Source organism: Convolutriloba macropyga, chromosome 2 (genome assembly GCF_964194025.1).
Source record: "Convolutriloba macropyga chromosome 2, txConMacr16.3, whole genome shotgun sequence".
Lineage (NCBI taxonomy): Eukaryota > Metazoa > Xenacoelomorpha > Acoela > Convolutidae > Convolutriloba > Convolutriloba macropyga.
Window position 1 is genome coordinate 49345368 of NC_134469.1, and position 18584 is coordinate 49363951.

The following is an 18584-nucleotide window of genomic DNA, read 5'->3' on the forward strand; positions in this document are numbered from 1 at the left end:
TCAATTCCAATTTGATTTGAGTTGAACTCCAAACCAAAACATTATAGCCCCAAATTGGGCTCAGCTGCACCTTGGCTCTGCTCTCGAGATTTTCCGGAGACACCAAGTCAAAACTAAGTCACACACACACGCACGCAACGCGCACACTTAGCAGTTTTAGTCTGCATTAGAGTTTCATAGTTGAGATTACTGCTGCCAGGCTACTACTATCCGGCCAACTAGCCACATGCAGACACCCATCCGACGCATACTTGTCACGCTTCAGACATCTTAAGGCCAGTAGTAATAAACAGGCAGACAATACAATGTGAGTCTTCTTCTCAGCGAGCATGAAACAAGTGATCCAGTCATTCCTGGAAGTTCGAGTCTGAGCCAATTTATCTCATGGTTTTTTTCTTCAGAATCAGAAGGATCCCAGAAGTTAATACATGAGACTATCATCTTACACTACGCTCCAAAAAATCATGCGCTTTCAATCCCTTACAACCTAGAATATCTTATAAAAACAACTTTTCTACAGAGCACTTCATTGACACTTAAGCTTTAGCTCCTCTTGACATAATTTGTGAATGAACCACAATCGTATCTGTTTTTCAAAAAAAAAGTGTTGGTAAAAGTTTTATTGGTCAAGATCCGGGATCCTGGGGGGGGGGGGGGGGGCTGGCGAGTTATGTTATTCAGAAGAGGTACGACGAATAAATGCTACCTCAATTACTGTGCAATGTCTTAAAGTAGTCATGTCTTTAAAGACACGCAGAATCGGACAAGCAGAGGTATAGACGAGTGACGAGTACATAGTAACTAACTGGAAAAGGGTGACGACTCCAGAGATCTGGTCTATTTTGAAGATGCCTTTGCCACAGGTGCATGACTCAATTGCAAAACGCACATCCGCATCCCGTTGGTAGCTCTTGTCTGGGTCGATGGCGCTCACCACTATGTTAACCGGCAGTTGTTTCATCTCTTCAAACACTGAAATCTCATTACCCTTCCCTTCTGGCTCCACATCCAGCACTGGAGGGTTGTCGTTTATGTCTCGCACAGTCACTGTTATCTGCAAAATCAAACAGCCACTTAGTATTCATTCCATTTTGATCATTTTTGTTAAACCTTTAGCGACGCTTTGTTCATTTTTGCTTGTTTGATTTTTGAGTTTTTTTTGCACACCTATTTTTTGTCGCTATCATGGAGTTTTACTATTCTAAAAATAGGCAGAAAATAGTGAAACAGTGAATTAAACAAAATTTTATATCCGCAATTCGGCCGCGCGCTATTTGAGTATACTGCCTAAATGTTTAAAACGTAAATTGTATCGATTCGCAGTTTCAGGGACCACATTAACCCGATTCTGTGTCACACTAATGGCACCTATCATTTGACTTGACCTGTTTCTGTGAATCTGTGCTCCAGGTTATACAATTATTTCTTCACGTCTTGATCATTTTATGGTTAAAGTAGCGCTACTAAAATAGTTGTGAGCTATTATATCGCCAGAGAAACAAATCAGATTAAAGCGGGCGGTAAATCATTAACACCAAATAACCCTGCACAAATGTTCACGTGTTTCGCTCTCCTGTGAGCATTGAAAGATTTCGGCTGAAGAATGCAAATAAATTTTATTCACGTTGCTCAAGTTATATAATACGCAAACTTGTCATTTGAATACAACCCTTAATTCCTACCTTTCGAGCATTTCAGTATAACCTCACAACAAAACATGTTCTCGAAGTCCTTTAGGTAGAATCATTCAGGTAAACGTCAAAACTATGCAACTAACATATGAGATTAAAAAAACTAAATCTAGTTAGTGCTACTAAGATTAAACGAGAACCCTGAGAATAGTGCCAGCCACTGATTAAAATGACAGACTAAATTTTTAAACAATTTAAGTGGAGAAATATAATATTAAATTTCTGCTGAACTAGGCGATGCAGTTAGAGACATTAGCATGTAACCTTTGGATTGTAATAATGAATTGACAAAAATATATGAGCAATTGATATACCAAGCAAGTACTGTTTTTGACAGGGTCTCCGTGATCCTCAGCGACGACGTAGAAATTGTAGAACTCCTTCTCTTCTCTGTCCACTGGAGACAGAAGAGTGAGAGTGGCAGAGGCTCCCTTGTCGTGATTGGTTATCTTGAATTTCTCTTGGATGTTCTCTGAAACAGCAACAATTACAAATTGTTGATCATATCAACACCGTTTAATAGTACACAATATAATCCTGACTTAGCTTTGGATAATAGATCCGCTTGCAAGATATATTTGCAAGATAGTTGAAGTCTCAACGAAGAAGGAAAAATGGAAGAACAAATCCAGTTTCGAGACCTTAAAACGAGTGCACGCAATTGTCACCGCATTGGACTTGAAAAGTTAGGAAAAGCAGGGCTAAGGCTCGAATGCAGTGCTGGTCTATTTCTTTGCAGTTGCTGGGACGTTTCTCTGTAACAGCAGCATTACACTTGGAATGCTTGTTAAAAACTACAGCACCACCTGGCCAAAGAGGAACAACAGAAACCTAGATAAAGCGCTCTCATATCAAATCAAACGTTTAAAAGCAACTGTGGTATTTGAATTATAGATAAGGTCTCCCTTACTAGAGAACATCAAACGAGCAGCCACACTACTCTCATCTACTCAATGGGAAAAAAGGAAAACCCACTTTTGTTTAAGTGGGCTGATTTCAAAGGAAGTATGATTTTAAACGCTAGATATTTAGTCATAGCAGACACTCAGGCATAACATGGCAATAAAATTTATATTTGCCACAGAAAATTTAGTAATAAATAGGAGAGAAGGATAGAAATGGGCCATTCCAGCATTTTCAAGGAAAACCACCGTTTTTAAGTCTCGACAACTTGCAAGCTTACTAGGTGAACTTTTGATACGTGACACCCAAACAATAGTCGCCTGCTAATTTGCATCAAGGTGTGTTACATCGAATTAGCTGTAGTTACAACACATTTGTCTGCGGTGTCTCATCATAATTTAATTTAAGTCACTCCGATCACATATGTGTTAGCATCTAGTCAGGCCCAAGAATGCATCCCCCAGAAATTAACTTCAATTCCAAATTCAATTTCATTCGAGGGTCGCCCTGCCCTCATAACACAATCTAGCTATCTATCTATCTATTCATCTAATCAGATAGATTGGAGCAGAGTAATAAAACAACATTGGGCATAGGCTGTAAAACTAGTAGAAGTAGTAACACTACTACTACTACTAGTAGTAGTAGTAGTAGTAGTAGTAGTAGTATCATATTAACAACACTCCCACTTCACTCTTTCTCTACTTTTCTCTTCTCCAAGTACATGTAGACATAAGGTGTAATGAAAGCCTATCTTCACCCCAGGGAAATTGGATGCTTCGCAGGATGTGCGAGTTCAAATACTGTAGAAAAAGTGTGAAAAGTTGAAAAATTCGAGTGAGACTGTTTTGCATCAATCGCTGCCATATTTTGAATCAAACTTGTGAATAACCTACGCTACCATTTTGAAGGAAGAAGCGGGAATTGCTTTGTGCCCTCTTTATTATGTTTCCATTGAGCAAAATAATTTTGAATGGGTGGAACAATTATCAAGTCTTCTTCACAACTTAAATTCTGTTATAAGAACTGTTCATTGAGCAACTATACTCCAACATCAAGCCCATTGATAATTTAACCTCATAAAAGCTTCATGCATTTCATAACATGGCTTACGAATGAGAGATATTTACAGAAAAGCAACGTTGTCCCCTGTTTAAATGGTATGAAATGATATGAAATGCACTAAAAGAAGCAAAAAGGGCCGTAAAATAATTCAGAATTTTGCACTTTTCTGGGTTTTTTCTCGAATGATTTACAGCAAAAACTAAGTAATTTTTCCTTAATTATTTTTTTCCTCAGTATTTTCAAACTCAATATAATTGGGGCGAGCGATCTCAAAAAGCATTCTGGACAAGAACAACTTAACTTAAGACTTAAATGGCTCCAACGCACTTCTATGTACAAAAATGCAGCTATCAATTAGCCATCCACAATTATCTTTCATAACCGAACTACAAAATAATTCTATGCCTAATCTCATCAACCTCATCAACTTAATACCTGGTTGGGAAAAGCTATCGATAATAAATGCGCTTAATTACGATATCATAGTTTGTAAATTCTACAACAACAATGTTTCGAACAGGAAACAAAGTAATTACTAGAAAAATTAACATCGAATAATAGATACAGTTAAGTATTGTATTATTGAACAAAATGAGTGACATTTGTAAAAAGAGGATAATAATCTGTCAAGCGGTGTCGGCATTTATCTGTCCGCTAATTAGCGCAATCAATAGAAACGCCAATTTCTTTTCTCTCTCCCTGTCTTACTCTCGCTAACTTGAAATGAAACAAAAACAGAACTTAGCTGCAGATATGACAAAAAAAAGATGTAAAGCAGGAGCAATGTCGGCTCATGTGACCTGATTTGGTTTGTGTGCATAAATTGGGAATTTCACGTGACACATTAAAGAATTGCCTCTAATTAGTGCTAACTTTACTCCCGGCAGCTCAAAAGAGTTGAAAAGAGTCAATGACTCACTTTTCCACTGTTTGTTTATGGCATGCGCCCCACAAGTAAACAATAACTTTTTCACTTTTTCCAAATAGCAATCATTTTTAACCGGGTTATTTTCGCGAGTAATTAACTTTGAAATATCACAAGTCAGTCAGCAAAATGATATTTGCCAAATTTAACTTTTAACTGAAATTTTTTGATCTGAACGGACTTTTGAAGTTTCAATTACAAACAAAATTTCCCCGCTAATAACGGTTATGAAAGTTAATTGCAGCTCGATATCGCAAATTTTTTCTAAAAGTTCAAATCAATCTTACTGCAAATCTTTTTTGCTGAATTTCTAGCAACGTTATCTGATCTCAGAAAATTAGAAAATTGTCAAAACTCGTCACTTTATCACAATTGTGAACACAAAATTTCTTCATCAATTTTAAACAAAAACTTTCTTCATCATTGATAAGTCTTTCCTCCATGCGAAAAAAAAACGAGGAACATTGATCGTTATATGGAAAGAGATGGAATGCGATTTTTTAGTTACATGAAAAATGATTATGGCGTTCTCTTTAAAAGTTTTCCTTGAATTAGATCCCGGGAATCATGGGATTAGAAAATAATTTTCACTCCACAATAGTCGGTCAAGATCTCAATGAAAACAATCCTTTTGACCAGGAAATGTCTTTTAAACAATTCGTTCAGGTAAAATTGAAATTATCGATTTTGGGTTAACTTTCATAACTTTGTTCACACAATTCTAAGCATGACTTGGGGGAAAAACGTTATTAGTGAAAAGAGCAGAGCTCCAAGTAGAATGCTGTCAACAATTCCAAGGGATAATTTGGCTTTTTGTTTCAACTAATGAAGGAAAAGAAGGGAGCCCAAGAGCACCTTATAATTGGAGCAGGGCTTTCTAATCATCACAGTTGAAACAACCTCCTCCTACTCTTTAATTAGTCGAGCTAAATCAGCGGATTACCCCAAATAATTGAAGGACGCTACAATGAACACTCCATTACTTGGGGGTACAAAATACTGCTAATAGCTATCTCGTTTTAAACAATTTAATCAATCAACAAAATATTAAAGCAGGTCAAAAAGTTCCATGTGTTCTTAAAAGTTCTGACAGAATAGGGGAAAGCGAATTCATTATTTGCACCAATGCCTTAATAAGTTTCTGCAGTGATAATTCTATCAATCTGTGAGAACAAGATTAACATATTTAAGCACTGATGACAGCTCGATTCCCCCCCCCCTTGATGACTCATCCCCTTCGCCTCCTCTGTACCCTCCGTCATACACTCATCTCTATTTATCAATGCTTTTCTGTAATAATCAAATTTACTCACTTCCCCCCTCTCAGCTCAATGAGGGCTGGGGAGAGAAGAGAAACAAGTGAGATATCACTTTCACCTTGGATCTGATTACGATTATGTCACTCCAAATGTCCTTGTCAACTTCAACTCGACTAACTAAACTATAAACCACTTCTCTGACAGACTCTAATCCTCCTGTCCTTACTCCTATCGCCCCGTCAATCAACAGCACATGCTCTCAAAGACCCTCCTTCTTGATTCCATTTAAAATATTTATATTTAAAAATGCCTAGGAGCTTCTCGTATACGAAAAAGTCTAGCCAAAATATTCCCCTATCTTTACAAAGCTGTGTTCTGTACAACTTTATTCAACATATACAATTATCAAGAAGCAATTTAGTTTTTCCGACTGATTTGTTCTAAACCATTTTGGATTCACAATGCTTTGGCGTATCTTTTATTTTTAAGGCAGCGCCTCAAAATGAGTGATCTTGAGTTGTTGTTTCTGGCCTCTCATATTCATCAATTTGTCTCCCGTAAAATGACAAAGGACAGCTTTGATCCAACCTAGTTTTTTGTCGTCCGTTGATGCTTGTACTTCAACATCGACCATCTGTGGTTTCTTTTTGGAAAAGATGAAGGAAGGATTCAAAAACAATTCAATAACTGGGTAACGAAGTCAGTTTCTAAATGAAAACCCCCTATTTAAGTTAAAGACCGCAGACATTTATATGATATCTTCCTTCACATCAAACAAATTTCTTCTTCATAATAAAGGAAAATTATCCTAACTGCACACATTTTTGTACAAGGCTTTTTTGTACTTAGAAGCAATTGAGAAGCCTAAAGTATCATTTTAATTAAAAGTTAGTTAGAAAAAAGAGCTTTTGGTAAACCACGCTTTATTTGTAAAATAGCTCTTCGTTCAATTATTACTCCAGAAAAATTACAACAGCGATGTCAAACGATTGAGCTGCAGCATAATTTTCATCGCATACCTTCTGGTAATTAGAGAAAATTCTGTCTAGCTTTTTTCAGTTCGATTTAATCAATTAAATTGTATTTCCATAGATGTGAAGCTATTGAACCAAGCGACTGCATTAAATACCTAATCGTAATAGAGCTTAATTGCACCTTGACATCAATAAAAACTGGAAAAATACTTGAGCAAAATGCAAAATGGCAACTATTGGCTCCTTAATTAGTATGGATTTTTCAATAATTATGGGGGGAAAAAGAACAACTCAAGCATTAAATGCAAAAATGCACAGAGCACAATTACCACAAGTTTCATTTTTGCGATAAAGCGAGTTTTTGCTCGGGTATATAAAACAGAATTTGTAAATCATTGTTCTGTGATGTCGATGTATTTTAATTGGACTAGCAGGCCGTTTTAATTGGATGCTATTCTTTGATTCCCTTTTGTCTCAATTTTCTGTCTGCAGCATTTTTAATAGCTATATTCCATATACAGTCAATGAAGCATAGATAGTTAGCTCAGATTTTTTATAATTGGAGTGGTAAGTAAAGAATCATCAAGAGAGGAACTTATTTGGGGGGTATAAGAAAAGAGGGAAAAGATATGCGGAAAAAGACAGAGTAATTTGCCCACTCTTCTTTCCTTTCTCCTGAGTGCGTCAGAAGTGTTGTCCTATTCTGGTCTGTTTACCTATCCATACAAACTACCTAGCCTAACAAACAACCAGTGCATGGCTTCCAGCTTGTACCAATATAGCATAGACCCGCTAGCCCACAATACAACCCAACAACCCTCTCTCACATTTATAGCACAGCCCTTACGGAGAAGGAACGAAAGTTGGATTGGGGCCCATTTTGGGGTGGTAGAGCAAAACCGAAAATTGCTTTGAGGTGTAATGCCAAAAAGAGACCAGTTTCATATCAAGGCTAAAGTACTACTACCAAATTAAAAGATCACAGGTTTGCGCAACTAACCGGCTGGGCTGCGTTGAGTTAACTCAATTTTGTGATATAGGCTAAAATATTAGGTTATATGCTTTTTGAAAGCTTCCCTTTTGCCCACTCAATCAATCAGTTTGCACGATTTGAACTAGAAATTATCAACCTCAAAACAACTTCCGCTCAACTAACAGAAAATTGCAAACAGCCGAAAAACATCCAAGTTTGCTTATATTGTGATCCAAGCTCATCACAATTGCTATCTCACACAACTATCAGGTCTGTTGAATAGTAATTCATAAAGCTTATTTAGAAACTTCCACAAAATAGCCAGGCAGTTCCTGAATTTGCAAGTTATTGAATTGTCCCTTTTGTTGAGTATTATCATTTCATACCATCAAAGGAACAACATTTAGTACGAGTAATGGCAGTTACAGTGGTTGGTTAGGCTACTCTGACAGTAATATCCGCCTTCAATCTCAAATGAAACGCAATCTCCCCAACAACAGGCAGACAGGCAGGGCAGTCACCAATGTTAAGAGGCACACAATAGACAGAAGAGAGAAAAGAACGACTTGAACAATATGACGACTGAACCACTCTGCAGCTATGGCTATAATGTAATTCACACAGATCGGCCCATTAGAATACAACAAGCTATTCAAATTGCATTCAGCCCAATGAAATAAGCCTATCCGTTCCTTCATTCACTCACTCATTCACCCCACTAGAGTGCATTGCGCAGCAGTTTCCGCGGCTCACTACCTTTTCTAAATGGCACACACGAAAGGCGAGCGGGAGATAGAAAGGAACAATTATGCAGTTACCTTGTCACTTGCTTAATTTGACATTTCCCTATTTCTCCCTTGCCCTTCCACACATACCCACACAATTCCCCTCCCCTTTTCAACCCTTTCCCTCTCTCGCCTTGTTTCAGCTCTAGATTGTCTCGAGTGCGTGTAAGACAAACTTCACTCTCATCAATCTTCCCTTCCATCAAACGAGTGATCACACGCCACATGTGAACTGATTATTGAAAGTTGATTAGGAGACTCGCAAAAATTACCAATTTAGAACTTCAACTTCAACAGCCCAATTGAGCTTACTTCATTTTTGATAAAGTGTTCGCTATGTGTTCTTCCGCTGTGCCCATTGTCGCTTTTCTTTTCAACAAGTGAATTTCCTATTCTATATTATAATGCAGTTCAACTAATCCTCCGTTCCACCAATTAACTGATTAACTGCTACCCCTCTAATCCTCCGCCCAATCCTCTCACCAGCCAGCTCACGTGAAATGATCATTTGGGAAAATGAGTTCACAATTGCTCACTCTTTCATAGGAATATAGTCAATAACACAGAGAAGCAAATCAAGTCCTTCTGCAAAACATTTGCAGGCATGGCCATTTTTTGCAACAAAAATTCAGAAAACTTATAATTCTTATTTTTATTTCAGACCGATAAACAAACTGAAAAAAAAACAGGTAGAGGCGAGATTCTTAGTTCACAGCTTAGGAGGCTATAAAGCATTTCTCTCGATGGGAAGTAATCTTGCTAATCAAATTGTGAATGATCCCCAAAATCCTCCCCTCTCTTTATAACCTAGATTCAAGAGGGTGCGACTTGCGAAGCAATTTGACAAAACAGGAAATATTAAGCAGTATCTTAATCTTAAAAGCCCAATACAAAGACAGCTACTCAGATAAGATCAAACCTCAAACAAACACATGCCTTGTGATTTGGTCTTAAAACTAAAACCGTGTAAGCAAGCGAGCTTTATCTTGAACTGAAACAAACCTCAGAACTTTAATTGATTGATAGTCTGACAAACAATCTGAAAGATCCGAGTTTGTTTTACTCATATTTATAAAGCTTTACACAGTCTAAGCAATTCTGATTAATGATTGATCCCGAGCTAGAGTTCAAACAAAGGTAAATATGGCGATAGAACTACGTGTTAATTAGGTCACCCCCAGACAGTCAGGCGATGGCAAAACAGCGAAGAGATAAGAAACAGGATTCATTGACTGGGCCTCATTAATCACACAGTCAAACTTAACACGGGTGTAATCAACCAAATACTCTGACAGGCACCACGAACAGAGGGGCAAATATCAGACAAAACTGCTTCTGTGAACACGAGACTGATAGACAGCTAGGAGCAATGTAGAAAGGTGTATTCTCCACCCCACCAATCACAACCCAATTTTAACATCACCCCAATCCCGAAATTGTTCCACATACGAAGTTGGTAGTCGCGTATTAGAGACGAGATATACTTATCTCACACAACTATTTTGTGTCTCAATCATGTTCGCTACTTCACGCAGGTAAAACAGACAGTTCCTAACCCATAGAATGGAAAATTTATCCCGCAACAATTCAGCTTGTCCGTAATGTCTAACCAAATAATGACCAACCGATTTGACCAGGCTATTTAGCGTTTTCTTCAACATAGACGAATAATCAATCTCACACGACCTGTGGTTAGACTCTAGTCCAGTCAGGTGCTAAGTTGGGTCTCACTTGCTCAGGCTCAATTCTCGAAATAACAACAGCACTAGAACTCATCGATGCAACGGCACGTTACCGCCCCATTAATAGTAAAAAAAACTTCAAACAACGACATAAAAACTTATCTGCGCCAAGTTTATGTCACCACTTTATCGCAACTGTTCAAAAAAATGGCGATCAAGGAATGCTCGAAGTAAAACACACAACAACAGTTTTCAGAAAATTGCCCCACGGGTTCTATCTCCCACGTGAAGCAGAAGCAGTGAAATATAGTGAAATTTTGCTTATCCTATTTTACAGCACTATTTTACCTTTTTCGAAATTATTAATGCAGGTAATTGAGAAGTAATGAGCTCTAAACATGATGGTGAATTGGAAGATAACCTGAATGCCATTTATCAAATTTTACTCGCAAAGGTCGCATTCTTTTTTTCGTAATGATAATCCACTGATAACCACAGAAAAAATTTAATCTCCAAGTACGTTAATCGAAGCCTCATATCAATCATTTCATTGTTTTTATGATCTTAAAACGTAAACCGAGTGACAAAAGCAGGTCAAAATTAGGACAGAATTGCGAAAGGAAACCTGTCTAAATGGCCCGAACAACAGTAGCAAAAAATATTTGTCAGATTGGTGTTTATTGTGCAAGTCATAAAAAGCGTTATCACCTAATTGATAAGTTTCCCAAAGCGATAATACAAATTAACTTAAAAGGCTCGATTTTTCCACTTCACATATAAAAAGCTCTCGCTTTTACTTGTGACAATAGATTTCAAGAGTTTGCCATTTTGCAATTTTACGACCAAAATCTTTGAAGACAAGCACTATAGTCGCTCTTAACTGTCTTAAATTTCTTTTTGTTAAAAGTGAAAAGATTTGCTCAGCCAAAAAATCATGTTTCTAAACCGAGTGCTCTTTTGTGAGGTTCGAAAGGAGCTCTGAATGATGTTTGGCGAATTATGTGCCGTTGAGTAGATTAGAGAGCATTGAGAGTTACGACCCGCTCGTAAAAATCAATGAGGCTTTGGTAGGCGAGTCCACTTGAGGCCATTAAAAGCACACAAACTACCATCCAATTTGAAGTTAATGCAAATCGATTTGTTCAGCTACAGTTTTAATCGCATCTTATACATGCTAAACTTAACCGACCAAAGTTGAAAGAGACTTGAAAAATATAATTGATCAATCACATCACTAATATGCGTAAAACATTTTCGCGATCGCAAGCGATGCTCTGTTGAACTGCATAGAGTTTAGACAAAAGTATGAAAAACCCGAAGTGCTCATAGAAAACAATATAAGTGAGGGTGGAGGGAATGGGTGGTGATGGGGAGGGGGCGATGGGGGCTAGTGGGCACTGGAAGGGTAGGCGAATAGCATTTTGGGGTAGAGTGGGGGTGTGTTTGTATTGGAAGTTGTTGAGTAAATGATATTTTATTGATTGGCAAGTATCGCAAAATGTGGATTTATTTTTGCTTTTATCACCAAGCTGTCGCTAATGGAAAAGCAAACAAGACCCGGTTTGTTTATCAGAGGAAGGGAGTTTCCTTTTCCTACTTTATTCCACCTTATCACAAGCTACACTTCCTGTGCCGCAAAATGCTAATGAACCCTGATAACCGAAGGGGGGCATGGGGACGCTAGCCAAATACATGACTTCTTTTCACATAGCACACAAACATAAAAAGATGTCCCGCAAACGTTGTAAAGCTACCTGGGTGAACTTCCCCGGCCGACCAAAACCTTTGATGTTAATAGGGGTCTGTAAACACATCCGAACGAGAACCAGCCCCTCCCAATAAATGAGCCATAAAAGGAATGATGATATCTAGTAGAGAACAGTGCGGTTAACGTCTCCAAGCCTTCCCCCTATTTTGATTAAAATTTGAACTCGAACTGAGATTTTTTTCAACTTCTAACACATTATAAATTGAGCAGAGGCTAATGAGTTTCAGGCGATCCATGATGTATAATTCAAAGTTTATATGAACTCAATATTTCCCATTCAATATTTCACACAGTATCCATTGCAGAGAGAGGATAAATCATTTTTCTTTTTCCTCGTGGCGTTCAAAAGGAGACCGTTTAAATAATCCCGGCTAAGGAAGCTCATTAATTGGGAATTAAAAGGAAGACAGGTGCTTCTGCTCACGCACTCACACCAACCAACCCACCAATCAATCTATATCACCTATCAGAGAATCATTAGTTTATGAACTTGGTTCCCTTCCCTAGTAATAAGTCGTAGTACTTCTACTGGGCATCCCTAGACCAGGGCCGTAAGGACCCTTTAATGACCCGGCAAATGGATTGTTTTTCTGTTATGGCTTGGTTAATACAGTAAAAAATATATCATTATAACTCCGCTAACTTCTCAACTAAACTGCTCGTTATTTCAAAACTGCAGCAGCCGAAGAAAGACATTGTTTGAACACTCCATTGGTACGAACAAATTACGATTGCAAAAATCCAGCTGATGAACAATCATAAAAACGATTGAACTAAGTGATAGTTGCAAACGTAATGACTTTGCACACATGCTACAACCGCAAAGAAATTCACCAGCTTCGCATAAAAAAAGATAAAAGAGTAAAAATGACGACTTTTTACGTCGTATAACAAAACTACCCTGAGCGAAACTTTAAAATCCTGGTGATCACAGAAATTAAAATCTGATAATAATCACGCATTGAATCTTCTGCAATCACTAGGGAAAAATCAAAACGGAAAAAAACGCAACTTACTGAGAACTGACTTATATCTAAAGAGCAACGATCATTGATTGTCTAAATAATGATCCTTTCAAGTTTAAAACATATAACTTTTGGGGTGGGGTGGGGGTAGCGGTAGCTTACCTCCAGTGTCAATGGACTTGAGTGAGAACTCGATGGCTCCGTTGACAGACTTGTCCTCGTCCTTAGCTCTGAAGATCTCCATGAGTGGTTGAGATTGTTCCTCCAGAACCTCCAGGTGTCTGGGACAGTCTGAGATCACAGGTGGGAAGTCATTCTGGTTGTCGACAAACACCTTCACAGGTGCCACCGTCTGGTGCTGGACACCACCTCGAGAGTCACGAGCGATCACTAAACGACTAGAGGTTAAACAACCAATCACAGCTAAGATCAGTGACATTGTCAGCCAATGTGAGACCAGAGAGGCTATTGATGATTGCTTTCCGCTTGAGTAACAACAACACAAAGTCATAATGAATGAATGGATGAAAGGAAGAAAGATGAATGAAACACTAATTGAAGCTGTTTTTAAATAGTGTGTAACTAAGTACAAAGATTGATAAGAAGTAAGCTACAAAAGGGAGCACCAACAAGCACAGTACTTTTGCATATCTAATGGAACAGAATTATAGTAAAATACAAATTTAGCCTTCTTTTCAAAGGATAACTATTGGAAACAAAACAAACTATACGAAAGAGACTAGCAAGCAAACTAAAGCGAATTGAGGCCAAAACTAAAGCGAGTAGTAAATTGGTACAAAGTAATGATGCGAAATAGATAACTATTTGGGTATAGTTACAACTAATCGGGGGAGCGAGCAGGCGGGCGAGCTAGAGATATAAAAAGCCCGGGGGCAAACGAACGATAGGCGGATAAGCTTAAGTAACAATGGTAACTATTCAATATTCTATTCTTTGGCCGCAAACGAAAGGAGCGCCAAAATTATGATGAAGTAACTAACTGTTGTAAAAGAAAGAACGAAAAAAGTACGGATGGTTACAGAGTGGCTATGATAACACGTTCAGTGGGCCACCGCATTGAGTTTGTTCACGCGCTTGACGGTAACAGAGAATGGAGCGGGTGTAGAGGGGGGAGGAAGGCATAAAAGTGGGAAAATAATGAATGGATGCAGATAGATAGGTGGTATAGATGTGTTGGTTGAGATGGAAATTGGTGGGGTGACTTGTATTGATTGGGTGAGGAATTTATTAACCCTTGATAAAGTTAAAAGAGAATAATTTAAAAAGTGAAAGCGAGAGCACAGGCGCGCGCGCTAAACTTGAGGGTGGATGCAATAATATGCGTGCCCTTTAAGCAAATGGCGCTGATAATTTGTCTCAAATGTTTTATATTCTATAACTCTACATGCAATTTAAAAGCGTCCTTCAATCAACAATATTTGACAAAACTTTTCCCAATTTCACCAACTCTGTGGGTAAGATAATGGAATTTTCACCCGCAACTGTCTCAAGTTTAATCTTGAGCTGAACAACCTTGCGAGCATGGAACGCGGACAAAGGCTGCTAGGCGTTACAATTGGACTTAAACTGACAAACCAGATAAGTTCACCCAATTAAATAGCGATAACAATTTGCGATTACAAGAGCGATTGTTATTGAATCGTCGCCCGATGTAAAAGGGGAATAGCCAGTTATTAATAGGGTTATCTACTAATTACTGCGCCCCCTAGCAAGGTTTCTGTGCTTGTTCTAAAAGGACAAAATGAAAAAACAACAGCGTTGTTTGTGAAAGCTTTGGTTGTCAAGCAAACACGTGGTGGTAATGAAAGGTGTGCAACAAATAAGATGTAAACTTTCAACGCGGTTTCGGACGTTATAAAGCAAATTGCACTGTATAAAATGATTGACTAAAGAGTGGATTGTTTTTGTCGTTTAGGCCTTGTTCCCTTCCAGGTAATAAATAAGTTGAAATAATATAGTGAATAGTTTTATTGATTAACAATCTGAATGAGGAACCAATTCAGGGTTTTAGTTGAAGGTGATATCACAAGAGAGGTGGGCTCAACTGGGCTAAGTCGCTGACTCGGATCCTGAGCTAACTAACAATCATTACGCGTTGCCCACAAAGAAGGCTTAGTGGGTCAAGCAAACAGAAGAGCGCCGTTTCTGTTCAATCGATAGTAAGTAAGCAACATTAGCAGCACATAAAAGCAATTTATCGGTTCGTCTACAAAGCGAACTTCAACTTCTGAGAGAGAAAGCGAAATGGCGTGGTGGTGGTTATGGTACTTATTAGCTAACTTGCTAGGCGAGCCCAAAAGACAAGAGAAATGGTGGCTAGTTAGCAATAAGTAATGACTGAGGTTAGTAATAATAAACCAGATAATAAATAGTTAAGGACTAGTTGGTGTTTCAGGTCGCAGTTGTAATAATGGCTGCTAGGAGATACCAGATAACTATCACAACTATCGATCGAATTTAACAAGTTAGCTATCCCGAGGGCTCTATCTTTGATCAGATGAAGGGCAGCGTTTGTTTTGCCCGCTCTTCAATCGAACTTGATCCAAATCTTGATCTCCGATCCACTAACTTTTGAACAAATAAATTTGACTTTGTCAATTCTATAAGAAACGCGGGTAATAAATTGATTAAAACCTGCTGCTGCTGCAGATAGGAAATGGCACAAGTCTAATCGGTCAATCAAAGCAAATTTCGAAGAAATTGACCAAACTTGGCGCGAATTTTTTGTGAAGCAATGAAAGTAGTAAAGATAGTTGTTGAATTGTGCGAACGAAGATCGAAAAAAGTGAAGAAAGGTAGTTTTCGTTGCAAATGTCTTGAGTAGTTGCTGCTCTGAAGAGCTTGTCGGCGATTTGATTCAACCGAATTTGCTGCTCTTTTCAAGACCTTTTTATTGCCACTATTTCGTGTATTTTAAAGCATGGCTTAACCAAAATAAACCATAAATATTATGCTCAATTTAATACTCCTCAATTCCTATTGGCTGAAAATTGAAGAGTATTTTTTGCGCCAAAATAGCACTTTAATTCAAGTAAAAAAAGAAACTGGCCATTAGAGTAAAAGAACTAGTTAAATAGAAAGAACAATGCTCGCTCATAACAACAAAGGAAAATATTTTACAGATAAAAAATTATCACGACAGTTAAACAATGCGATACAAAAATAGATTAAAATTGACAAAAATCGTTAAAATATTAAAATTAATGCAAGCAGTATAATGTGAGCAGTAATGTGGTTAGCTACAGAGCCATTAAAGTTTTCAGTCAAAAAAGAAACAAAACACCATACGCTTTAATTCATTAACAAGGCACAAAAAATAATTTTGCTCTAATTTCTCTGATTAAATCAAGTTCACTCCAAAATCACGCCACGCGAGTTAAAAGTGTTACTTAAAAAAGCAGTGACTTGTGAACCAATCTTTTGGGTGTCGCAGTGTTTCTTTCGGGGGTGGGGAGCTCAAGCAGGCGATATGTATTGATAGGCAACAACTTTTCAGCTATTATCAAGTCAATACCAGCCAACGCCAAGTATTTTCATTGCGTTACGAAGTGATTTTAATTAACAAATTTAATTAATCGGTACAAATTATAGTTTACAAACTCAGTGCCTTTTCAATTGGGGCCAATCAGTCAAACTCTCTCATTTGAACACAAACAATCAATGATCGAGTACCCCTTTTGTGTTTAACTTTGGGCTCTTGTCATAAATGTTTATTAAACACATAACTATAAACCACAATCACATACATAGACACACATACAAGCACGTAGTTCTGCAACGAGCAGAATTATTATTATAATTATACTTTATCAAATAATGCCAAACAAAAGTTGGTATTAAGTGATTAAGTCCTACTGTGTGACTGAGTAAATTTGATCACTCAAACACCAACCAGGTCCAGACGACGCATTGATGGAGGGGTTGGTTCGCGCCCACGGCGACAAACCAGTCCCCGCCCCTGCCGTGACCTACATGCCAATGATTGTTCATGCCCCAACGCCTGGAAGGTGTTAAGTTTAGGAGCTAATTTAGCCATACTTGTTCAGACTGGTACTACAACTGGCCATACTTTGAGAATTAGTCATACGAACAATCAAACACTCTAGTACAAGTTTGTGTACGCAGTCATTTGACACGAAATCCTAAGTCAAACATGACAAACAATTAAAAACCTTCAAAGTAATCATGGAATCCTAAACGATGCGTCATCGATTCGCAATCAATAGCAATATAATCGTAAAGTAACAGTCAGAAATAGGTTTGTATTTGATAAGAAAGTATTTCATAGGCAAATGAATAGAAATGAACAAACCCTATCATCATCTACTGAACTCTTGTGTAACCTTCAACTTGGAAGAAAAATGCTGCAATAAAAATCAGCATTTTTTTTTTCAAATTTTGTATTCAGGAAAATCGCGCCTTATGTTCCGCCGGAAAAATTCCCTCAATTTGTGCTGCGCAAAACTGACAATAAAAAAGTTTTTCCTCTTCTTTTTCGCTTTTCCTCAAAGAAATTCTTGACAAACTTGAGACGCGTTGAAGGTTCCTATACTATGGATATACCTAAAACGGTTGCTAAAAGGTTTGAACGGGATGAAACTTTTGTATTTTGGGAAATCTTAGCCCTAAAGAAGCACTGAAAGCTACCATCTCTGTTAGCCACAAGATTACTTTGTTTACAATTTTCCTGAAATTGCATTTTTCACCTCAGAAACAATGATAACGAATTGCTGAATACTGAGCTGAAGAACTCACAAGTACGTAAACATTTTTTGCTGCATTTTTTTCAAAACATCTTTGCATTACGGGGAAAAATTGGTCCTCTGACCGTTAGAACCTTTGAAATTGCAAGTAAAGGGATTTAAAAGCAATTTGGCAGGAACCCACGAAAAAGTGGAGAAGGTTTGCGGGACTACGACAGCCATTATTGGATTTCTTATGCATTTTCCTATAATATAACCACAAAAAGATCCCCCTGCAATGCAAGATAGTTTTTGGGGATCTTGGAAAGTTTTTGCCGAAAACTTGAGATAGTGAAATGCTTTTGAGGTTATTTGTGTTGATTTGGGATATTTTTAGTAGAAATTCATAGTAACATCTTGCATCATAGTAATATTTTCTTGCATCATAAATATGTCTGAGAAATCTTGAAAATCTAATTTTATTCTCCACTCATGCTACAACGGCGAAGTCTCCAAATTTCCTTGTATTAAAATAAGATGCAGTTTGACAGAACAGAGAGGTTGGTGTATAATGTGCAAAAGGTCTTAGAACGGCAAGACACAGTTTTTATACGATGCTAAAAATTATATGGCATCTGAACCATACGTTTGTTTTTATAAGAACCTGAGCCTTATGTTGTATTTTTTTCCTTTGGTATGTAAAAAATTTCAAGGTAAACGGAAGTCGTTTCAGGCCAATTTAAATGATTTTTCAATTTTTTGAAGTTAATCCCTTTCATATCTAGTTTCCAAAAAAAGTTCCGTTGGGAGTTCTGGTTGTTTTCTGTTTTCGAAGAAACGCGAATTAATACAATGGCTTGAGTGTTCTAGTTTATAGGTTCTTGATTTTAT

General features: G+C 37.7%; 1 protein-coding gene across 2 annotated transcripts in view; it reads right to left on the reverse strand.

Moving 5' to 3' along the window:
• The window catches only part of LOC142358731 (protocadherin-23-like), a 239014-nt gene that overhangs the window by 25719 nt on the left and 194711 nt on the right, over positions 1-18584 (reverse strand). For both annotated transcript variants that reach the window (XM_075410273.1, XM_075410274.1), the window contains 3 exons: positions 13153-13380; positions 2006-2163; positions 807-1054 (listed from right to left, as the gene is read on the reverse strand). In XM_075410273.1, coding sequence (XP_075266388.1) covers positions 807-1054; positions 2006-2163; positions 13153-13380 — 634 coding nt within the window. The remainder of the gene's footprint in view (positions 1-806; positions 1055-2005; positions 2164-13152; positions 13381-18584) is intronic.